We start from the raw sequence: 25,489 nt of genomic DNA on the forward strand, positions 1-25,489 counted from the left end.
CCTCCTCACAGATTATCAATTCGTCCCCACTGGAATCCACCATCTCAGCTCCCTGTGTACTTTGTGGAGGCAATTGCTGCTGGTCAATGTCTCCGCGGAGGAATTGATTATAATTCATTTTAATGAACATCATCTTCTCCACATTTTCTGGATGTAACCTCGTACGCCGATTGCTGACAAGGTGAGCGGCGGCACTAAACACTCTTTCGGAGTACACACTTGTGGGAGGGCAACTTAGGTAGAATAAAGCCAGTTTGTGCAAGGGCCTCCAAATTGCCTCTTTTTCCTGCCAGTATAAGTACGGACTGTCTGACGTGCCTACTTGGATGCGGTCACTCATATAATCCTCCACCATTCTTTCAATGGGGAGAGAATCATATGCAGTGCCAGTAGACGACATGTCCGTATCCGTAATCGTTGTCAGGTCCTTCAGTCCGTACCAGATGTCAGCATCAGCAGTCGCTCCAGACTGCCCTGCATCACCGCCAGCGGGTGGGCTCGGAATTCTGAGCCTTTTCCTCGCACCCCCAGTTGCGGGAGAATGTGAAGGAGGAGATGTTGACAGGTCGCGTTCCGCTTGACTTGACAATTTTCTCACCAGCAGGTCTTTCAACCCCAGCAGACTTGTGTCTGCCGGAAAGAGAGATCCAAGGTAGGCTTTAAATCTAGGATCGAGCACGGTGGCCAAAATGTAGTGCTCTGATTTCAACAGATTGACCACCCGTGAATCCTTGTTAAGCGAATTAAGGGCTCCATCCACAAGTCCCACATGCCTAGCGGAATCGCTCCGTGTTAGCTCCTCCTTCAATGTCTCCAGCTTCTTCTGCAAAAGCCTGATGAGGGGAATGACCTGACTCAGGCTGGCAGTGTCTGAACTGACTTCACGTGTGGCAAGTTCAAAGGGCATCAGAACCTTGCACAACGTTGAAATCATTCTCCACTGCGCTTGAGACAGGTGCATTCCACCTCCTATATCGTGCTCAATTGTATAGGCTTGAATGGCCTTTTGCTGCTCCTCCAACCTCTGAAGCATATAGAGGGTTGAATTCCACCTCGTTACCACTTCTTGCTTCAGATGATGGCAGGGCAGGTTCAGTAGTTTTTGGTGGTGCTCCAGTCTTCTGTACGTGGTGCCTGTACGCCGAAAGTGTCCCGCAATTCTTCTGGCCACCGACAGCATCTCTTGCACGCCCCTGTCGTTTTTTAAAAAATTCTGCACCACCAAATTCAAGGTATGTGCAAAACATGGGACGTGCTGGAATTTGCCCATATTTAATGCACACACAATATTGCTGGCGTTGTCCGATGCCACAAATCCACAGGAGAGTCCAATTGGGGTAAGCCATTCCGCGATGATCTTCCTCAGTTGCCGTAAGAGGTTTTCAGCTGTGTGCGTATTCTGGAAACCGGTGATACAAAGCGTAGCCTGCCTAGGAAAGAGTTGGCGTTTGCGAGATGCTGCTACTGGTGCCGCCGCTGCTGTTCTTGCGGCGGGAGTCCATACATCTACCCAGTGGGCTGTCACAGTCATATAGTCCTGACCCTGCCCTGCTCCACTTGTCCACATGTCCGTGGTTAAGTGGACATTGGGTACAACTGCATTTTTTAGGACACTGGTGAGTCTTTTTCTGACGTCCGTGTACATTCTCGGTATCGCCTGCCTAGAGAAGTGGAACCTAGATGGTATTTGGTAACGGGGGCACACTGCCTCAATAAATTGTCTAGTTCCCTGTGAACTAACGGCGGATACCGGACGCACGTCTAACACCAACATAGTTGTCAAGGCCTCAGTTATCCGCTTTGCAGCAGGATGACTGCTGTGATATTTCATCTTCCTCGCAAAGGACTGTTGAACAGTCAATTGCTTACTGGAAGTAGTACAAGTGGGCTTACGACTTCCCCTCTGGGATGACCATCGACTCCCAGCAGCAACAACAGCAGCGCCAGCAGCAGTAGGCGTTACACGCAAGGATGCATCGGAGGAATCCCAGGCAGGAGAGGACTCGTCAGAATTGCCAGTGACATGGCCTGCAGGACTATTGGCATTCCTGGGGAAGGAGGAAATTGACACTGAGGGAGTTGGTGGGGTGGTTTGCGTGAGCTTGGTTACAAGAGGAAGGGATTTACTGGTCAGTGGACTGCTTCCGCTGTCGCCCAAAGTTTTTGAACTTGTCACTGACTTATTATGAATGCGCTGCAGGTGACGTATAAGGGAGGATGTTCCGAGGTGGTTAACGTCCTTACCCCTACTTATTACAGCTTGACAAAGGCAACACACGGCTTGACACCTGTTGTCCGCTTTTCTGTTGAAATACCTCCACACTGAAGAGCTGATTTTTTTGGTATTTTCACCAGGCATGTCAACGGCCATATTCCTCCCACGGACAACAGGTGTCTCCCCGGGTGCCTGACTTAAACAAACCACCTCACCATCAGAATCCTCCTGGTCAATTTCCTCCCCAGCGCCAGCAACACCCATATCCTCCTCATCCTGGTGTACTTCAACACTGACATCTTCCATCTGACTATCAGGAACTGGACTGCGGGTGCTCCTTCCAGCACTTGCAGGGGGCGTGCAAATGGTGGAAGGCGCATGCTCTTCACGTCCAGTGTTGGGAAGGTCAGGCATCGCAACCGACACAATTGGACTCTCCTTGTGGATTTGGGATTTCGAAGAACGCACAGTTCTTTGCAGTGCTTTTGCCAGCTTGAGTCTTTTCAGTTTTCTAGCGAGAGGCTGAGTGCTTCCATCCTCATGTGAAGCTGAACCACTAGCCATGAACATAGGCCAGGGCCTCAGCCGTTCCTTGCCACTCCGTGTGGTAAATGGCATATTGGCAAGTTTACGCTTCTCCTCCGACAATTTTATTTTAGGTTCTGGAGTCCTTTTTTTACTGATATTTGGTGTTTTGGATTTGACATGCTCTGTACTATGACATTGGGCATCGGCCTTGGCAGACGACGTTGCTGGCATTTCATCGTCTCGGCCATGACTAGTGGCAGCAGCTTCAGCACGAGGTGGAAGTGGATCTTGATCTTTCCCTAATTTTGGAACCTCAACATTTTTGTTCTCCATATTTTAATAGGCACAACTAAAAGGCACCTCAGGTAAACAATGGAGATGGATGGATACTAGTATACAATTATGGATGGACTGCCGAGTGCCGACACAGAGATAGCTACAGCCGTGGACTACCGTACTGTACTGTGTCTGCTGCTAATATAGACTGGATGATAATGAGATGTAGTATGTATAAAGAAGAAAGGAAAAAAAAACCACGGGTAGGTGGTATACAATTATGGATGGACTGCCGAGTGCCGACACAGAGGTAGCTACAGCCGTGGACTACCGTACTGTACTGTGTCTGCTGCTAATATAGACTGGATGATAATGAGATGTAGTATGTATAAAGAAGAAAGAAAAAAAAAACCACGGGTAGGTGGTATACAATTATGGATGGACTGCCGAGTGCCGACACATAGGTAGCTACAGCCGTGGACTACCGTACTGTACTGTGTCTGCTGCTAATATAGACTGGTTGATAATGAGATGTAGTATGTATAAAGAAGAAAGAAAAAAAAAACCACGGGTAGGTGGTATACAATTATGGATGGACTGCCGAGTGCCGACACAGAGGTAGCTACAGCCGTGGACTACCGTACTGTACTGTGTCTGCTGCTAATATAGACTGGATGATAATGAGATGTAGTATGTATAAAGAAGAAAGAAAAAAAAAACCACGGGTAGGTGGTATACAATTATGGATGGACTGCCGAGTGCCGACACAGAGGTAGCTACAGCCGTGGACTACCGTACTGTACTGTGTCTGCTGCTAATATAGACTGGATGATAATGAGATGTAGTATGTATAAAGAAGAAAGAAAAAAAAAACCACGGGTAGGTGGTATACAATTATGGATGGACTGCCGAGTGCCGACACAGAGGTAGCTACAGCCGTGAACTACCGTACTGTGTCTGCTGCTAGTATAGACTGGATGATAAATAATGATATAAAAAATATATATATATCACTACTGCAGCCGGACAGGTATATATTATATAATGACGGACCTGCTGGACACTGTCTGTCAGCAGAATGAGTTTTTTAATTTTTATAGAATAAAAAAACACCACACAAGTCACACGACGAGTGTACTTTTTCAGGCAGACATTCAATCACAATATACTATACTGGTGGTCAGTGTGGTCAGGTCACTGGTCACAGTGGTCAGTGGTCAGTCACACTGGCAGTGGCACTCTGGCAGCAAAAGTGTGCACTGTGTTTAATATGTACTCATGGCTCCTGCTATAACCTATAACTGCTCCCCAGTCTCCCCCACAATTAAGCAGTGTGAGCACAGTCAGATATTATACATAGATGATGCAGCACACTGGGCTGAGCACAGATATGGTATGTGAGTGTGACTGAGTCACTGTGTATCGTTTTTTTCAGGCAGAGAACAAGAACAGAACGGATTATTAAATAATAATAAATTATAAAACTGCACTGGTGGTCAGGTCACTGGTCAGTGGTCATCAGTCACTAGTATAACTCCTCCTAAGCTCCAGTAAGTAAATGAAGTGTCTCACTCTCACTCTCCTATCTATTTTAATTTCTAAACGGAGAGGACGCCAGCCACGTCCTCTCCCTATCAATCTCAATGCACGTGTGAAAATGGCCGCGACGCGCGGCTCCTTATATAGAATCCGAGTCTCGCGATAGAATCCGAGCCTCGCGAGAATCCGACAGCGTGATGATGACGTTCGGGCGCGCTCGGGTTAACCGAGCAAGGCGGGAAGATCCGAGTCGCTCGGACCCGTGTAAAAAAACATGAAGTTCGGGCGGGTTCGGATTCAGAGAAACCGAACCCGCTCATCTCTAATAAATAATAGATAATAATAATGTGTGATAATGTGTTCTTGTGTCACAAAAGAAGGACAAAGGTGCATGAAGCCAGGAGGTGGTCCATGTAAGTAATGCAGCTGAGAGTAGCGGCTCACAGAGCGTGGGAGCCTAATGTTAGTTCTTTTGTCCATGTCTGTAATGGGCAGTGCCTATGATCGGAAAGCCCAGACAGAAACAGAAGAGCGCTAATTCAGATCTCTCTGGCCAGGCAGCACTAGTAGATCAGTGAAAATGCACCTTTCCTATCCGTAAAGTCTTCTTTTGAAAAATAAAGAAATAAAAACATACATTTCTGATGTCTTGTTATTGTGCCACCTCACACCTATCTATCTATCTATCTATCTATCTATCTATCTATCTATCTATCTATCTATCTATCTATCTATCTATCTATCTAGAGACAGGCAGAAAACTTTTACCTAAAAGTTGTGCTGTTAGTTGCAGAAGCGCCGGAAAGCTCACCCTGTTTTGTTCAGTTGCTCATGTCTATCTTTTGCAGATGTTAATGACAATGTTCCATTCTTCACATCATCCACTTATGAGGTGACTTTACCGGAAGGAGTAGAGATGGGATCATCAATAGCACAAGTTATAGCTACAGATCTAGACTCTGGCCTGCATGGAAAGGTCTGTAACTGTTCTTACAATATATATGGAAATTCATTTAAAATATATTGTTTATTTAGCATTAACATAGGATCATTTAACATGGAAATAAATTCACCGAATATTGCAAGCACGTGTGCTTGTCAGCGTCTTTCCATTCAGCGCCATCCAACTGTGCTGAGGACATAAACATTGTACTGGCCAGACTCACGTAGGGAGAAGCCGCCTTTTGGACCTTGTATTCCCTGAACAGTGCTGGAGGCAATGTAGAGTATGGGGAACCCATTTGTAGGATTATTGGATTCTTCTGGTCCTTACCCGTGTCAGATAAATAGTATTTATTGAATACTGTATTTCCGCTTCAGCTTCTTAGATATATTGATTTAATGACACGGGCCCTCATTCCGAGTTGATCGCTCGCTAGCTGCTTTTAGCAGCAGTGCAAACGCTAGGCCGCCACCCTCTGGGAGTGTATCTTAGCTTAGCAGAAGTGCGTACGAAAGGTTAGCAGAACTGCTCGAAAAAAATTTCATGCAGTTTCAGAGTTGCTCCAAACCTACTCCTACCTTGCGATCACTGCAGACAGTTTAGTTCCTGTTTTGACGTCACATACACGCCCTGCGTTCGGCCAGCCACTCCCCCGTTTCCCCAGGCATGTCTGCGTTATCTTCTGACACGCCTGCGTTTTTTAGCACACTCCAGGAAACCGGTCAGTTACCACCCAGAAACGCCCCTTTCCTGTCAATCACTCACCGATCAGCCGAGCGACTGAAAAGCGCGCTTGACCTTGTGTAAAACTGCATAGTTTTGTGTGAAAGTACTTCGCGCGTGCGTACTGTGGCCCATATGCATGCGCAGAACAGCTGATTTTAGCCTGATTGCTGGGCTGCGAACAACAGCAGCTAGCGATCAACTCGAAATGACTCCCACAAAGCCTACAAAATGTAGCGGAATAAAGAGCCACATTACTTTGTAAAGGTTTTCTTCATCGATGCATTAAGTTTGCTTTTATCGTGTGCAGGTTCAATATGTGATACTAAGAGACCCCAATGAGGACTACGGACATTTTACGATTAACCCAGAGACAGGAGTTATATACACAAGAGCTTTATTTGACAGGGAGAGACAAGTATCTTACCTCATAGAGGTCCAGTCTCAGGACTCCTCAGAATCCGCACGCCCAGGAATGCAAGGACACCCAAACACAGGTCAGCATGACTGTTCCCTTTCCCATACAATCGTAATTCTGTCTAGATGTTTTATTAACTACGTACATTAATAAACAATGACGAATTATACTTTCAAAATACACGTCATGTCAGGATGTAATGGAGTCCGAATTGCAGAAGGGTGCAGGGTGGCTGGCCGATCTTGGATGTTTTTTTAAAGGGGCAATCACTTACAAGGTATGGTTTTGCCTTGTAAGTGATTGCCCCTTTAAAAAAGTCTGAGATCGGCCGGTATCCGCGCACCTCCAGCGATCTCGGACTCCATTTCATCCCAACAACATTGTAAGACAATATTCAAGTAAAACATTTTTCTATCTGTAGAGTGAAAACATGTCCCTGAAACACTACCCTTCAACAGTGTTCCCTATACCTCTAAATACTATTTAAGATTTATTTTAAAATCTAAGGTCTTTGGGCCTTTGATTCATATTTGTACGAAAAACCTGATGATTTGCGTACAAAAACGATGTTTGGGGGTCTGCACATGTGCAGAATAGATCTTGTGATGTCGCCTGCAGCCCCCTGTGGGGGGCAGAGTGGAGGCAGCACTGTTCTTCAAAACGGGTCCGGAGTCCGTATCTTACGGCCAGCTTCTGATGGTGGCGATGTGATCCAAGGCTGCATCCTCAGGCGCAGTACTCGGATCCTCGCTAATGCCATCAGGAGGCGCCTATCTCCTACAGATGCCTCCTGCTGCATTATAATGTTAATGACGCAGAATTGCACAGCTGCCTCCTTGCGGCTGTACAGTTCCTTCCAAACATGAATCGGCCACACAATGCCCATGTTCATGTAGTTGAGCGATTATTTGCAACTGCGCATGCGTGAAGAATTCTGAAACCTCCTACAGTGCATGCGTTACCCATAGTGTACATACAGAGGCGCTGCTGTGATCAGGGACAGACTGTATCAGTGGTGTTGGTAAAGTGATGGGCGTTCAGTGGGCGTCTTATGGGAGTGCCACGGGGATGTCAGATTTTTACTGCAGAGTTATTCACAGAATGTGTACACAGTTGAGAATGAGTTTGCGATGGCTCCGGTGGGCATCTATCTTCTCTTCTGGGCAGCAGCTTCACTTGCGACGATTAGCAATTCCATGGCCTAAAAATTCACAGCTGTCAGGTCCCGGGCGCTACTCACGTGGTTGAGCACCGGGGACTGCCGGTGCGGGTGTTGGAGGTCCTGTGGCGGAGGGAGGCGTCAGGGGTCTGGTTGAGGCTAGCGGGAAGAGTGGCTGCATTGACGGGAGCTGGTGCTGTGCAAACAGCATGCAGACAGGTGTCTGCAGTTCTGGGCGCCTCCATATTGGAGACCATGGAAGCCATTCAGCCCACCAATGAGATAGCAGCAGTCACTCCTGTCCAATCCTCGTCCTTCAGCTCCTTTAAAAGCGGCTGAATCTCTATGGAACCTTGCCAGTACTTTATGTTGCTGTTCATAGTAAGTTACAAGCTCTGTGCTCCCAGTGGTGCTTGGAAAGTGCTCCCAAGGTGCTTTCTAGGTGCTCCTGTTCTTTTCCCAGTTTTGGCTGCGATACCTCACAGTGTGTCTGCACTCTCTTACCGGTGCTTCACCTGAACCCAGCTGTGCCCATGAACCGTGTGAGATCTGTAGTTGCCAGCTGCAGTTCAGCCGCATCCCGAAGAGGGTTCCCTCGGAGGTCTGTCTCTGCTGGGTTCCGCTACCAGTGCCCGGGACTAGCTGCTTCAGTCTCCTGTTCACTTCTGTTCCATTCAAACACCACGATCTCCGGTGCCTCCCCCCTTCAACAAGCAGAAATTGGGATCGCATTGCAATTTCTGCTTGTTAGCAGAAATTAAGCTGCACCCGCAGGAGGCCCGCCGCCATCTTTCCAAACGCGGCAGCTGCATATGAATTAATGCTGACGCCATAATCACGCCCCCGTCAGCACCGCCTCCGCAATGCTCCATCTAGGAAACAGAGCCTGAAAATGCAGGCACAGGACGGGCGCTGCGCATGCTCCCGCACCTTTTTCGTATTATTTGCGGTTGGATCGCACACTGCGATCCAACACTGAATGAGGCCCTAAGTCCAGGAGAGCTAGAATGCCAGGCATATACTACGCAGAGCAGGCTGTGTAAATGGCAATAGGCAGCATGCGGCCCAGCCGACAAAATCACCAGGCTAAATCAATTTGTTTCACCCCCGTTATTCTAGCCACTTTCAAAACCATTGGTGTAGTGCAGGGGTCGCTAAACGCGCTCCTCAATGCACCCCAACAGTCCAGGTTTTAAGTATACCCATGGCTTAGCACAGATGGTCCAATAAAAGTGCTAATTAAGTCACCTGTGGCCAAGCATGGATATACTGGGACATTTAGGATGCCTTGAGGACTGCGTTTGTGAACCACTGCCTTAGTGTATAAGTCAGATATCTTTGAGGGGTGGCATTCAGTATGCTGGCAGTTGGGATTCCGGCGCTCAGTATATCGGTGCCGGAATCCCGACACCCGGCATACCGACAACTGGTCTCCCTCTTGGGGGTGCACGACATCCCTGGAGGGAGAATAAATAGCGTGGCGCGCACACCGTAACCGCAGCGTGGCAAGGACACGGATCCCGCAAGGTGCTCCTTTGCGCTCGCCCCGCTGCCGGCATGCCGGCAGTCGGGATCCCGGCGCTGGTATGCTGGCCGCCGGGATCCCGCTCTCCGCCCACTCATACTACACCTGTCTTTGAGCCATTGTTTTACATTTGCTTGCATTCTCTTTCCTCTTCATCTTGTAATGTTTGCATTGGCATCTTCTAAAAATAGGCATAGGTATGTAAAATGTACTTCATGCTGATGTATTTTTCTGTTAGTAAATAAGTTTCCTACTTCTTTAAATAGCTTTATTTTCTGAGGGCATACAGGTAAACAGACAGATACAGTTAGCAAGGCCCTAATTGGCAGTGACAAATAATGTCTTCATTAAAGTACCTGCCACTTACCCACAGAGCAGGTGACCTCAGTGATGTCACTACTTCTCAGTAAAGTGATTGGCTGAAATCCTTCTGAATAATGGTTTAGCCTTCAATTTGTCTGTCTCTACTGCACTTGTAACTGATGGACCGGCGTTAGCAATTTATTGGGGCCTAATTATTTTTTTTCTTTTCTTTTTTCCTCCATATTTTTTAGAGAATTGGGGAGGAGGATGTATTATTGCTGTCTATATGGGATAAGGTGGTTGTTCCCCAAACTGTGGACTCACATCTATCAGGATGACTTGTAATCTGTCTTCTCCTTAGATACAACCTATGTGAGGATACTTGTAAGTGACGTCAATGACAATGCCCCAGTGTTCCCACAGCAGAGATATGAAGCCAGTGTGGAAGAGGATAAGGATGTAGGTTATGTTGTAATGACTGTAAGTGCTACTGATGAAGATGAAGGTAAAGCATAAACTTTCATTTGTTTTAATCAACAGGTTTTAGAGCATATGACATATTTAATTAAAATGGGCTACAGAATACACAGTGTTTCCCCATCACATTACACATGCACATATGTATTCCGCTACAGATTAACGTCATAATACTATGGGGGAGACGTATCAAGTCTTGGGGGTCAATCCAATTAGTTGCAAAGGGTATGAAGTGCCATTGGCGGGATGTACTAAAGGGAAAATGCAGTAAAACCCCCGTTTTCAGGGTTTTTACCCCACTGTCACATGTACTATAGCCTTGCTGCCGGGATTTAGCCGCTGAGGGTATCGCCATAATTTTATGGCGATACCCTACAGAATCCTATGGGCTGTTTTCGCACCCGCCGCTGAACACCACATCTGCCGCCCTGCGCCGCACCTGCCGACCCTCCCCCCTCACCTGTGTCCAGGCAGCGATCCACGATACCCCAGCTCCTCCTCCCCCGCAGCACAGCCATTTCTCCTTCCGGCTGCAGGGAGGAGGAGGAGGAGCCCGAGGACTCTCAGCACACCTCACCTCCCGGGGCTGGGACCACAGAGACCCCCTGCAAACCTTCTGACAGGTATCGCATGGGGCCTCTGTCATCGCTTTGTGATGCTAATCGCACATGTTAGTACATATGCTATTAGCATTGGTGTGGTGGACGGCGAGAGGCGACGATATATTTTAATACATCCCACCCCCAATCTTTCCATATGCTAACCGAGGCTCACAGGGCAGATTGTACATTATGTCACGTGCACGTGTGTTTAAATGGCACAAAAGATTTAGGGACGTCCCGGGGATGTTAAAGATGATGAACATCCTGGAAGGCCTTGCACGTCAAAAACAAAATGTGGAAAAATGTAGAAAATTGTTCAGTTGACCGTCGACTCAGCATCCGAATGAGAGCAGGAATGGTAAACATAGACAAAAAAACGGTTATGCAAGTTTTGCATGAAGATCTTAACATGACAAAAGTTTGTGCTAAGATGGTTCCAAGGCTTCTCACTGCCGAGCAGAAAGAAAATCGAAAGCGAATTTGTAGACATTTTGGAACAAATAATAAAGTTATTACCTGTGATGAAACATGGACCTTTCAGTACAATCCCGAGTCAAAACACCAGTCCATGCACTGGAAAATACCATTATCACCAAGACTGAAGAAAGCATGTCAAAGAAATCCAAATTCAACCCAATGTTAATTGTTTTCTTTGATATCAAGGGTGTTATTTTGGAAGACTGGGTACCAGAAGGCACAACAGTGAATTAACATTACTACAAAAATGTTCTAGAAACTTTGCAGGAAAGCATCAGAAGAAAGAGGTGGAAAAATGGTTTCATCCTAAACCAGGACAAAGCACCAGCCCACACAGCTCTCTCTGTGAAGTAATTTTTGGCCGAGAAACAGATTGCAGTGCTAGAACACCTTCCATACTCGCCAGACTTAGCACCGTGTGACTTATTTCTATTCCCTAAAGTCATATCTCTACTCATAGGAATGTGTTTTGCATCAGTTACTGAGGTAAAGAAGAAAACTATTATAGATAAATATCTACAGAACGGCTTTGACCAATTGAAAATAAGAATGCAGCGGTGTGTGGATGCAGAAAGGGAGTACATAGAAGGGGAACAGAATTAAAATGTACTTAATATAATTAAACGTAAATGATATGTCTGATCTACTTCTACCATTATAGGGGAGATTTATCAAAGATTTGAGAGAAATAAAGTACCAACCAGTTAGCTGCTGACATTTTACAGGCAGTGTTTGAAAAATAAAAGTCAGAAGTTGATTGGTTGGTACATTATTTCTATCCACTCTATTATTTCCAAACTTTGATAAATCTCCCCCTTTATGTCTTCTACGGGAATACTATTATATACAGGATTATTTTTTATGTTAATATGCCATCCTTATGATACAGATACACAGAATTAATTCTTCTGTAAATATATTACAGCTCACCATAAGTAAATGATAGTACCAAAACTCAACATTTATATTAGATTGTTGTGATTAGAATCTGCCTTCTGTAATTAACAAACTGAAGACGTGGGTTTGGACATATTCCAGGCTAATTGAATCTGCCCCCATTAAATTCTTTCATGTTGTAGAAAGGTAATGTTTGTAATACATAGTTGTACGTTTGTGACCACATTAAACTGTATATATATTACACGTATATGTGTAGCTGTGAGTAGTAAGGGTATATGTGTAGCTGTGAGTAGTAAGGGTATATGTGTAGCTGTGAGTAGTAAGGGTATATGTGTAGCTGTGAGTAGTAAGGGTATATCTGTAGCTGTGAGTAGTAAGGGTATATGTGTAGCTGTGAGTAGTAAGGGTATATGTGTAGCTGTGAGTAGTAAGGGTATATGTGTAGCTGTGAGTAGTAAGGGTATATGTGTAGCTGTGAGTAGTAAGCGTATATGTGTAGCTGTGAGTAGTAAGGGTATATCTGTAGCTGTGAGTAGTAAGGGTATATGTGTAGCTGTGAGTAGTAAGGGTATATGTGTAGCTGTGAGTAGTAAGGGTATATGTGTAGCTGTGAGTAGTAAGGGTATATGTGTAGCTGTGAGTAGTAAGCGTATATGTGTAGCTGTGAGTAGTAAGGGTATATGTGTAGCTGTGAGTAGTAAGGGTATATGTGTAGCTGTGAGTAGTAAGGGTATATGTGTAGCTGTGAGTAGTAAGGGTATATGTGTAGCTGTGAGTAGTAAGGGTATATGTGTAGCTGTGAGTAGTAAGCGTATATGTGTAGCTGTGAGTAGTAAGGGTATATGTGTAGCTGTGAGTAGTAAGGGTATATGTGTAGCTGTGAGTAGTAAGGGTATATGTGTAGCTGTGAGTAGTAAGGGTATATGTGTAGCTGTGAGTAGTAAGCGTATATGTGTAGCTGTGAGTAGTAAGGGTATATGTGTAGCTGTGAGTAGTAAGGGTATATGTGTAGCTGTGAGTAGTAAGGGTATATGTGTAGCTGTGAGTAGTAAGGGTATATGTGTAGCTGTGAGTAGTAAGGGTATATGTGTAGCTGTGAGTAGTAAGGGTATATGTGTAGCTGTGAGTAGTAAGGGTATATGTGTAGCTGTGAGTAGTAAGGGTATATGTGTAGCTGTGAGTAGTAAGGGTATATGTGTAGCTGTGAGTAGTAAGGGTATATGTGTAGCTGTGAGTAGTAAGGGTATATGTGTAGCTGTGAGTAGTAAGCGTATATGTGTAGCTGTGAGTAGTAAGGGTATATGTGTAGCTGTGAGTAGTAAGGGTATATGTGTAGCTGTGAGTAGTAAGGGTATATGTGTAGCTGTGAGTAGTAAGGGTATATGTGTAGCTGTGAGTAGTAAGCGTATATGTGTAGCTGTGAGTAGTAAGGGTATATGTGTAGCTGTGAGTAGTAAGGGTATATGTGTAGCTGTGAGTAGTAAGGGTATATGTGTAGCTGTGAGTAGTAAGGGTATATGTGTAGCTGTGAGTAGTAAGGGTATATGTGTAGCTGTGAGTAGTAAGCGTATATGTGTAGCTGTGAGTAGTAAGGGTATATGTGTAGCTGTGAGTAGTAAGGGTATATGTGTAGCTGTGAGTAGTAAGGGTATATGTGTAGCTGTGAGTAGTAAGGGTATATGTGTAGCTGTGAGTAGTAAGGGTATATGTGTAGCTGTGAGTAGTAAGGATATGTCAGTTTTACTTCTTTCAATTGCTTAATGGTTGCAGCATAGGGCCTAATTCAGACCTGATCGTAGATGTGCTAAATTTAGTACATCTACGATCAGTCGCACAGACATGCGGGGGGACGCCCAGCACAGGGCTAGTCCGCCCCGCATGTCAGGCCCGACCCCTCCGCACAAGTACAAAAGCATCTCTTTTTGTACTTTAGGAGTAGCTCCCTGCCAGCACAGCTCCTGCGCGCTGGCAGGAGCTATTCATTGCTGTGAGGGTCGCAGCGGCTGCGTGTGACGTGACGCAGCCGCCGCGGCCCGCCCCGCTCATCCCCTTCCCCACGGTCCGGGCACGCCTGCATTGCCCGGACTGCGCCCCCTAAACGGCAGCCAAATGCTGCAGGCCCGCCCCCTCCCACCCAGTGACTACCTCTGCCTGTCAGTCAGGCAGAGGTGATCGCAGGGCTGAGACAGCCGTCGGCTGTCTGGCATGCACCAGCGCACTGCTGTGCGAAAACGCACGGCAGCGATCAGGTCTGAATTAAGCCCATTGTACTCATTTTAATTAAGTGATCTGTTGGCAATGGGATGCTTTAGCTGACTATTGTGGTAGCATGTTAGTGCAGGAAATTCGTGCATATATCTAGTTCAGTCTTAAGATGTGTCCAGCTCCAGATTTAACAAGTGTTTCTTATATCCCATGGAAGCACAGAGAAAGTGACTTGTAGTAAAAGCTAGAGATGCACTACCCTATTTGTACATGGGAGGTCATTCCGACTTGATCGCTAGCTGCATTCATTCGCTGTGCAGCAATGAGGCAGAAAACGTCATTTCTGCGCATGCGTATGCAGCGCAATGCGCACTATTACAATGAACGATGTAGTTTCACACAAGGTCTAGCGAAGCTTTTCAGTCGCACTGCTGGCCGCAGAGTGATTGACATGAAGTGGGCATTTCTGGGTGTCAACTGACCATTTTCAGGGAGCGTTCGAAAAAACGGAGGCATGCCAGGAAAAACGCAGGCGTGGCTGGGCGAACGCAGGGCGTGTTTGTGACGTCAAAACAGGAACTGAACAGTCTGTAGTCATCGCAAGCGCTGAGTAGGTATTGAGCTAGTCTAAAACTGCACAAAAAAACTTTGCCGCCGCTCTGCGATCCTTTTGTTCGCACTTCTGCTAAGCTAAAATACACTCCCAGAGGGCGGTGGCATAGCAATTGCACGGCTGCTAAAAACTGCTAGCGAGCGGACAACTCAGAATGACCACCACAATGTGGGTAATTCAGAGTTGATCGCAGCAGCAAATTTGTTAGCGGGGGGAGCAGATATAACATATGCAGAGGGAGTTAGATTTGGGTGGGTTATTTTGTTTCTGTGCAGGGTAAATACTGGCTGCTTTATTTTTACACTGCAATTTAGATTTCAGTTTTAACACACCCCACCCAAATCTAATGGGCCCTACAGACATAACGACCGGCCGCCGAGCTCCCCGACGGCAGATACGGCCGACGGGCGACCCGGCGGCAGGGGGTGGTGATGGGGGAGTGAAGTTTCTTCACTCCCCCCGTCACCCGGCTCAATAGCACTGCATGCTAATATGGACGAGATTGTCCATATTGGCTGATAATTTCGATATTACCTTAGACCGAAAAGCTATACCTCTAAATACACTATGCACGTGCTACGCACTTTATACGCTATTTGCGTACAGAGTCCTGCACGTGGTACGTACTTGGCGTACACACGCCGCGCTGAGTGTACAGAGTACACACACAGCGCACGCACACACAATTGATAACCTTTAAACCTTGTTAATGATACAATGTAATGATTTGATTACACTTTAAACCCTTAGCAGCAAAGTACTGCAACGATGTTATACCTTAAACCTTAAGTAGCGCTGATGGTATAAAGTACCCGCAGTGCGTACACCTTATCAATACTTATACACCTTATACAGATAAATACACTTTAAAACCCTTGCAGGAAAGTGTAGACACAACACCGACTTGTAGTTGAAACCACAGGGGATTATTCCAAAAGGTAAAACAATACAAATCATACACTACAGGCTAACAAGATAAATCTAAACAGAATAATGGCTACAGAGAATGCACATACGTGAGAATGTTCGCAAGCGCAACCCGACCGGTCCTCCACTAGTCAGATAGAAAGCGTTCAGAGTCTTCTGACCGGCCAGGCAACAACGGTCTTTTTATACACAACTTACATACACAATACAATGGTCACTGTAATCTCATTGTCCATTGGACACAGAGATGTGTCTTTTCATTACAGAAGAGGTCATAGGTTGATTTGAATAGATGGGCGATGTCTTTCCCCAACTGCTCTTGTGGGTGGTATCCTCTGGATTCCCGCCGCATACATAATATACAGTAAATACAGTTAATATCTATATTCTACTTTTGCACATAACTATACGCTGGAACATGCGATCTTTCTCTAACCAACATCGGAATGTTACCCTCAAAATACCCCACAACTGGATACTAGACATCACCTTCCAACCTTTATCTGACCCTTCCTATCATGCAAAGGCGGATCTCTTAGTCCTGGAACTGTTTAAACTATCAATACTCGCTGATGTGGTGCAAGGGAGTTATATCTAAAATGTACACTATTTGGGTTAAATATGTAATGTTCTAATAACCCTCTATGCGCTCACAAACTTTGCCGTAAATACCCATATCACGCGCATGATCGCCGGAGCGATCCTACGCAAATTGCGGATATGTGCACGCACGGCGGACTGAGTGCAAGAGCAGCGGGCATGTGCATGGGGTTAGTACAAGGCATATGCATTGCAATATTTTTCGACTTTGACATGGCTTACATGTTTAAATGAGCCGGCACCAGCGATGAACGTGCGCGGGGCCGCGCATCGTTCATCGCTGGTGCCTACATACTGAAAGATATGAACGGTATCTCATTCACTAATGAACGAGATCGTGGCTGTGGTGGCACAAGCAGCTAACCCCCCCCCCCTCATAGAGTGTGTGTGTGTGGGGGGGAATTGTAGCCCCCCCCCCCCTCCATACATTGGTAAAACCAGCACCAGGCAGAACCAGCCAGGGGGGATAATGCCATAGCAGGGGAGACACTCGGTATGGGGTCCCCCTGCCATAACATTAATCTGCCCCCCAAACTAGTCAGCCCAGGCCTGGATTTCCTTGGACGTGGGGTACCCAAAAAATGAAAATGGGGTCTCCTTCCCGAGCAATAACCAGCACTGGGCTGATAGCCCAATGCTATGCCCCACACCCCTGGTGGCGGTGGGTGCGGGGTTCATTGTTAATATTGTTCTTTACAGGTGGCCTACAGGTCCCAGCAAGCCTACCCCAGCATGCTGGCACTTGGAGAACCACAAGTGACAGCATGCCCAGACATAAATGGCCCACTGGCACCTGTAGTCCACCTGTAAAGAATAGTAATATTGTTCTTTACAGGTGGCCTACAGGTCCCAGCAAGCCTGTCTCAGCATGCTGGCACTTGGAGAACCACAAGTGCCAGCATGCCCGGACATAAATGGCCCGCTGGCACCCGTAGTCCACCTGTAAAGAAAATATTAAAATAAAAACACCACACTATCTTTAAAAAAAGTTTATTAGTCATGGTCTTCACCTGGGAGCGGCGGCCTTTAAGCTCTTTTGCATGGCCGCCGCCTCCCCAGGGGTTCCGGCGTCTTCACCTGGGGGGCGCCACCTCCCCAGGGCTTCCAGCGTCTTCCTCCGGCGTCTTCACCTGGGAAGCGGCGACCTTTATGCTCTTTCACATGGCGGGCGCCTTCCCCAGGGCTTCCAGCGTCTTCACCTGGTGGGCGGCAGCTGCTAAGCTCTTTTGCGTAGCCGCCGCCCATCCAGGACTTCTGGCGTCTTCTGCCTTCAGGAGCTCTTCTCTGCTCCTCCTCCGCCGTCGGACTGACGCGCCGTTGCCTCGCGCTGACTTATATAAGTCAGCCGGAGGGGGAGGGGCGATGACGCAGCGAGCCGTGATTGGCTTGCGGCGGCAATCTTGAATTTTAAAATGACTCTGAGGCGCCATTTTTTTAATTGCTACCGCTCCACTGCCAAACTCTGCACCGCCACCCGCACCTCCGCTGCCTGCACCTCCGCTGCCTGCACCTCCGCTGCCCGCACCTCCGCCTCCAGCACCTCTGCCGACGCCCGCACCTCTGCCCCGCCCACACAGTGATTGACAACGGAACCAGTGACGGATCCGCTGGCCAATCACTGTGGCCTCACTGACAGGGGTGTGCTTTCATGGGTTGAAAGCACGTCCCTGTATGAAAGCGGCACCTCTAATCGTGCTGCTTTCCCATGTATTTTCAATGGGTTTTTAATGCCCATTGCTAGCCCGCGCCCGCCGCCTGCTCCCATACCTTTCCCATTCACACTGGGAGGCACCACGACCGGTGCCTCCCAAACACATTTAGGCAGGGATAATGATTAGATTAATATAAAGCAGATACTTATGACACAGAATATGTGTCATAAGCATCTTCTTTATATTATTTCACTCATTAATGACAGGGGAGGCACTGCCTCCCCTGACTGCATGTCCCTGGTTTTGCCCAACTGCTAACAAATTTGCTGCTGCGATCAACTCTGAATTAGGCCCAATATACAGATGTTTCATCATACACCAGCTTCAATGCGCCATGTAGCGAAAGACGCCTGATGTGAATTGGCCACGCCGAGCAGTGTAGTTTCTCTTTTGTGCTTATGTGTATTTTAGTCACAATGCAATGCGACAGAACTGTTTCATGAAACTGAAATGAATAATTTGATATGTGACACTTGTATATCTGTGTGTTAGTCTGACTCTGTATACATAGCACAATGGAATTTGTAGCATATCTAGACTTTAGTAAGGCATTTGACACTGTCCCACATCGCAGACTGCTAAATAAACTTGAAAGTGTGGGGGTGGATTATAGAATAGTTAAATGGATAAGAACCTGGTTGCAGGATAGGAAACAGACAGTTGTAGTAAATGGAGTGCAATCTATGGAGGGAAATGTTACCAGTGGAGTACCCCAGGGATCTGTACTCGGACCAGTTCTCTTTAATATATTTGTTGGTGACATTGCAAATGGTATTGAAGGAAAAGTATGCCTTTTTGCAGATGATACAAAGATATGCAACAGGATAGACACACCAGGAGTGGTAAAACAAATGATTGATGACCTAGCTAGGCTTGAAAAATGGTCAAGAACATGGCAACTACAGTTTAATGCTAAAAAATGCAAAATCATGCACTTGGGTCTCAAAAACCCAAAGGCTAAATATAGTATCAAGGGTACTATAATGGAAACTACTGAGGAGGAAAGGTATTTAGGAGTCACTATTTCAAGTGACTTAAAGGCAGGAAAGCAATGCAACAAAGCAATGAGAAAGGCAAGTCAGATGCTTGGTTGCATAGGGAGAGGAATCAGTAGCAGGAAAAAAGAAGTGATAATGCCACTGTATAGGTCATTGGTGCGGCCTCATCTGGAATACTGTGTCCAGTTCTGGAGACCATATCTCCAGAAGGATATAAATACATTAGAGAGTGTACGAAGAAGGGCAACTAAAATGGTGCATGGCCTACATCACAAAACTTATCCGGAAAGGCTAAAAGATCTTAACATGTATAGTATGGAGGAGAGAAGGGAAAGGGGAGACATGATAGAAACTTTCAAATATACCAAAGATTTTAACAAAGTTCAGGAGGGAAACATTTTTCAAAGGAAGAGAAGTATTAGAACTCGAGGACATACATTGAGACTGGAGGGGGGGAGGTTCAGGGGAAATTTAAGGGAAAATTATTTCACAGAAAGGGTAGTGGATAAGTGGAATAGCCTCCCATCAGAGGTGGTAGAGGCTAAGACTGTAGAGCAATTTAAACATGCTTGGGATAGGCATATGAATATCCTTACAAAGAATTAAGGTTCAAAAAGGGTTGCGATTACCTAAAGGATAAAAAAAATGGACAGACTAGATGGGCCAAGTGGTTCTTATCTGCCGTCAAATTCTATGTTTCTATGTAACTTGACATTAATAAAAGCTTTGTCCACTGGATCGTGGCACTTCGTGTTTAGAGTCAGACTCGTGAAGTGGTTTGGTTGCATTGCATTGCAGCTAAGATGCACATTCGCGTGAAAGAGACACCCTGCTCAAGCCCAGTTGCACTGCACTTGGTGCACAGGGAAGGGATGTTTGGCGCCACTGCAGCCATGTGCGTAACTATAGTGGGTGTCATTGCTATGGGGCTCAGAGGCTTAGGGGGGCCTGGAGCCAGGTTATGTCCCAGATTTGCCTGCTAAGCAATTGGGTCTGATCCAGTGACAAATTTCCAATTAGGCACGTGAGGCACATGCCTAGGGGCAGCACTTGTTTGGGGATGGGTGGGGCACTTGAATGCTTGTGTAGGTTCTGTCAGCGTGAAATGTACCAGTAACTGCTACATATTTCCACTCTACTGTACCATATGCCATCTTGATTGGATTGTAAAGGGGACATGCACAGACTGCCTCTGTAAGCTCTGCTACTTCATAGTCAATGTGGCTTTTATTATTCTATTAAATTAGCTATCTTTAAATGAGAGCTTATAACCAATAAAATTAGACAGACATGGGGTGGTCGTTATTACTGTTGTGCCTAGGCGTGCCCCTGGTCAGATCCATTGACCCACCAGCCTGAATTGTGTGACATTGCATTGTCAGTGAGAAGAGTGTGTAGTGGATGTTATAATGGTAAGGGGGCATCATTTGAAGCATTGGGACAGGGGCTACTTCAGTATGTTGCTATGAGGCCCAGAAAAGTTCTGGTTACCCCTTGACTGCAGCAATAGTGTACGAGGACACATCTGTCAAAATGTAATGATGTGCCACATACACAAAAGAAAATACTGTCTTGACAATCAATCCTACTAATAAATGCAAAAAGATAATTTGCATTCTAAAATGTCATTAAATATACACACCATCCTTACCTACTCTCCGGGAACATCAGGGAGGGGATCCGGTATCTAGGTCAACAGTAACTAGGTCGACCGTAACTAGGTCGACCACTACTGGCCGACAGTAACTAGGTTGACAGGGTCTCTAGGTCGACATGTTCTAGGTCAACAGGTCAAAAGGTCGACATGAGATTTTCACAACTATTTTCTTTTTTTTACTTTTTCATACTTAACGACCCACGCGGACTACAATTGGGAATAGTAAGCCATGCGAGGGGACACGGTGCACTAATTGGGGTTCCCGATCACTGTACGGAGAAAACGACACCAAAAAAACATTAAAAATTAATGTCGACCTTTTGACCTGTCGACCTAGACCCTGTCGACCTAAAGACTCTGTCGACCTAGTTACTGTCGACCAATAGTTGTCGACCTAGACACTTTCGACCTAGTTACTGTCGACCTTCCATACCACACCCATCAGGAGACCACTGATTTTTGGGGAGTCTCCACAGACTGGAGGTGCGAGTCACCCTCCGCATCTCACCCACTTCCTACATAAATACTTTATAATAGTACTTCAAACCTACAAGCAGTCCTTCCCACTTACATACATGTTTATCCTTTTGTAGCTCCCAGAACCACAGTCTTAGGGAACTGATGTTATACAATATGTACGTTAATGACCTGTAATGAAAACAGTGTTCTTCAGTACAGGTGCCAACGCCAAACTAAGATACCAGATTACCAGTGGAAATGCCAAGGGCATATTTGATGTGGAACCAGAGATTGGAAGAATATTTATTACCCAGAGTCTGAACTATGAGCAGGATACGAAGTTCGAGCTCAGGCTGGTGGCTTCGGATGGAAAGTGGGAAAACCACACTCTTGTGGTCATCAATGTCATCAACCTAAATGATGAGGCCCCAGTGTTCACACAGATGGAGTATCATGACAGCATCCTGGAGGAACTGACAGATCTTCCTGTGCTTGTACTACAGGTAACCATCAACATAGCATGAAGCCAAAAGAAAGATAATCAGAAGTTAAGGTAAAGAAAGAAAACAAGAAGAAATGGATCTCTATGACTTTTAATAATACATAATTAAAAAGGTTTTCTTAATTTTGAAAAATATAGTTTGACAGTGAGTAAAATTAATAAACACAAATAATTAAGATTGTATATGTAGAAGCAACCCTCATATTCTAAGCATAAACTGGCTCTTGTTGAAGAACTACTGTACATTTTGCTATCTAACACATCACTACGGTATTTTGAGTTGTGGGACAGTGTTAAATTATATCCAAGGTCTGTAAGTTAGGTGCACAACTCTTGTTGGGATGTGCTGCGTAACTTTCTCAAGAGCAGCCCTATTTTATTTTAAGTAACCAGTAGAAAATAGCAAGATTCTACAGTGGTTCATCTGATAGTCCTGCTCATCAGAGCTGTAACTAGGCGTGTGCGGAGTGTGCTCCACACATAGCGCTGCAGGGTAGGGGGCGCTGTTGATGGCACTTGTCAATTATAAATTATCTAATTACTTTCACTTGCAGCTTCCCCCCTTTTTGAAGCCCAGCATCTCCTGATTGCCCCTATCTCCTGCCCCCACCCCTTTTTTCGCTAATACCTATACAGCATTCATGGACTTGACTAGAGAGCTCCTTGTTGTTAAGTTGCACTGTCCTTTATTCAATTTTGGGATGCTGATGTGCCAAGGATTCAAATCCATTGCCTATGACATTGCAGTCGGTCACTCTATTGATTGAGCTATCTACCCTTGCATTGAAAGCAAGAGAATACCAAGATGGAGAGTTCTAACAATTTGAAGTTTACCTTGTACTTTGTGAAGGGGTGATTATCGTTGCAACTGGGCAGATCTATGTAGTGTTTGGCTGCAAGGGATTGGATGTGTGACTGGGATGTGTGGCTGCACACTAGATGGAAAGATAGATAGATAGATAGATAGATAGATAGATAGATAGATAGATAGATAGATAGATAGCACCAATTCTCTTTCTGGCACAGGGCACCAAAAAGTCTAGTTACGGCTCTGCTATTCATGCAGTCAGGTTGGGTACATCACGCGTTTCAAACCGTTTTGCACTGTAGAATTGGCATAGAAATATATATAAGATATTTATCTAAGATTAAAGGGTATTGAGGCCACGTTCACTCAGAATATTAATTTATGTTGAAAATACTAACCTGAGGAAGCAACAAGTCAGATACACTTACCCGATCAATAGTTTATTGTTAAAGGCCATTTTTTTTATTCTTCTTGATTATCATATCAGATACATATACTTTTTTTTCAATATTGTGCTATACCATTTGTATTTTGCACATCTTTTAGTTTGACTCAATATGAGTGTGTATTTTTGAAATGTCCTAATAAAAAAATCCAGGGTATTTCCTATATATACTGTATATCACTACATTGGACTACTACTAATAAACTAGTGATTGATCTTTTTTTCTTCGATTCTGTGCAGGTTTCAGCTTCCGATCCTGACCAAGAAGCAGATCAGAAAGCTCTCCAATATTCTCTGCATGGACAAGGAGCAAACAGTGAGTTTATCATTGACCAGTTCAGCGGAAAAATATACGTGCAGCAAAAGCTAGACCGAGAACAGCGTGCGCGCTGGCGCTTCCTTGTACTTGCTACTGATGAGAATGGGGAAGGTTTGACCGGCTTTGCTGACGTGGTGGTTGATGTCAAAGATGTAAATGACAACCCACCAATGTTCCTGTGCACCTCTGATGACTGCTTTGTGGGCTATATTCCAGAGAACTCACCTGCCGATACTACAGTGATGGAGATGACAGCTTTAGACTTGGATGACCCAAAATCAGGAAAGAATGCTGTGTTGACCTACAGAATTGTCCAAAATGTTCAAAATGAGATTAACCTTAATTTATTTGCAATTAATCCATCTACTGGTTCCATATACACCATGCTGGGATCTCTGGACAGAGAGAAAGAGGACCGATACTTGATTGTTGTAGAAGCTAAAGATGGAGGAGGTCTTCCTGGGACAGGCACTGCCACCATCCTAGTGTCTGATGTGAATGACCATGCACCAGCTTTTACACAGAAGATTTATACGGCCTTTGTTCCTGAAAGTTCAGGTGTTAACAGCGAAGTGTCCATTTTACATGCCTGGGACATCGATGAAGGGGAAAATGCAATGATGGCTTTCAGCATCATCGGAGGAGACAATGACCGCAAGTTTTTTATAGAGACTGATAAAATTCAGAAACGAGGTATCATTCGTCTTAGGAAAAAGATGGACTACGAAAAACCCTATGAAAGATTATTTAATTTGACAATAAAAGTAGAAGACATGGACTTTTTCAGCATCGCCTACTGCATCATCCACGTTCAAGACTCAAATGACCAGGCTCCAACGTTCCATCCACATTTTTATGACGTTGCCCCGTTGTCGGAAGATGTCCCTGTTGGCACAACGGTGGTCCAGGTTTCCGCAGTAGATTTAGATTCCGGACTAAATGGGATGTTCACTTATCACATTCTAAATTCTTCAGATCCCAGTAGCCAGTTCTCAGTTGTTGGTGATGGTTATGTTATGGTCTCCAGTCCATTAGACAGGGAAACATTTCCTCATCACCAGTTGGTGGTCCTTGCTACGGACATGGGGGAGCCACATCTCACCGGAAGTGCCACCGTCCTCTTCAGCCTTGAAGATATCAATGATAATGCTCCAGAATTTGAAGCTCAGTATAGTCCTATGATATGGGAAAATACAGAGTACCCGCATGTTGTACAAATAAACAAATCCTCTACATTGTTATATGCTAAAGACAATGATACAGAAGCCAATGGTCCTCCATTTGCTTTCCATTTACTGAGCGATCCTCTGGAAGCCAGATTCTTCAGTTTAAAGGACTTTCACAATGGAAGTGCGATGATCACTGCTTTGCGTAGCTTTGACCGAGAATTGCATAAGGTGTTTTACTTGCAGATATTAATTACGGATAGTGGAAGCCCTCCCATGACTTCAACAAATACCTTAACAATCCTTATTGGAGACAGGAATGATCACCCTCATTCTCCTGGACACCTGGACTGCACTGTGTACAGTTATAAAGGTAACAAAGCTAAATACTTGATTTCATAGCATCTGTTATCTCTTCAATTAGATATGTGCATTGTTCCTCTTCTCTTTTTCCTTTATGTTAGCTGCAGCTTTATAGATCAAAGATGAACTTCACCAATAATTACAATTTTTCTGTAGCATTTGATTGGTGCTCATCAATCTACTGTGCAGGTTTTCTACTCAGCATCTGAAGCAGCATAGAGATAGCTCAGTGACAATAGGCCTGATTCTGATTTAGAAGGAAAGCATATAAAACAAGTAACTTTTGTATCTAGATTGGGACCAGTGTGAAATCTCGGCACACGGGATCACGCCATTCGAAATACCAACGCCGGAATCCCACTGTTGAAAAAGCCGACAAGGGCGAGTAAGGGGTGTTCTCCCCTCTACCCACCCCCCTAACCCTAACCCTTACTACCCGCAGCCTAAACCTAACCTCTCCCCTTGGTGCCTAACCCCAACCACCCCCTGGAGGTGCCTAAACCTAAATCCCCTGTCCCCGATGCCTAAACCCAACCCTCACCCCCGCAGCCTAACCCTAACCCTCCGAGGGGGGAGCCTAACCCCCCCCCCCCTTCCCGCAGCCAAACCCTAATCCCCTGGGATTCTGCC

General features: G+C 45.5%; 1 protein-coding gene across 1 annotated transcript in view; it reads left to right on the top strand.

Annotated features, from left to right (window-relative positions):
* Positions 1–25,489, top strand: part of LOC134929667 (neural-cadherin-like) — a 236,307-nt gene that overhangs the window by 86,653 nt on the left and 124,165 nt on the right. The window contains exons 14-18 of the mRNA XM_063925248.1: positions 5,407–5,534; positions 6,535–6,721; positions 9,991–10,134; positions 21,476–21,759; positions 23,252–24,869. Of these exons, the coding sequence (XP_063781318.1) occupies positions 5,407–5,534; positions 6,535–6,721; positions 9,991–10,134; positions 21,476–21,759; positions 23,252–24,869 (2,361 nt within the window). The remainder of the gene's footprint in view (positions 1–5,406; positions 5,535–6,534; positions 6,722–9,990; positions 10,135–21,475; positions 21,760–23,251; positions 24,870–25,489) is intronic.

The sequence above is a fragment of the Pseudophryne corroboree genome, chromosome 5 (assembly GCF_028390025.1).
Source record: "Pseudophryne corroboree isolate aPseCor3 chromosome 5, aPseCor3.hap2, whole genome shotgun sequence".
NCBI classification, from domain to species: domain Eukaryota; kingdom Metazoa; phylum Chordata; class Amphibia; order Anura; family Myobatrachidae; genus Pseudophryne; species Pseudophryne corroboree.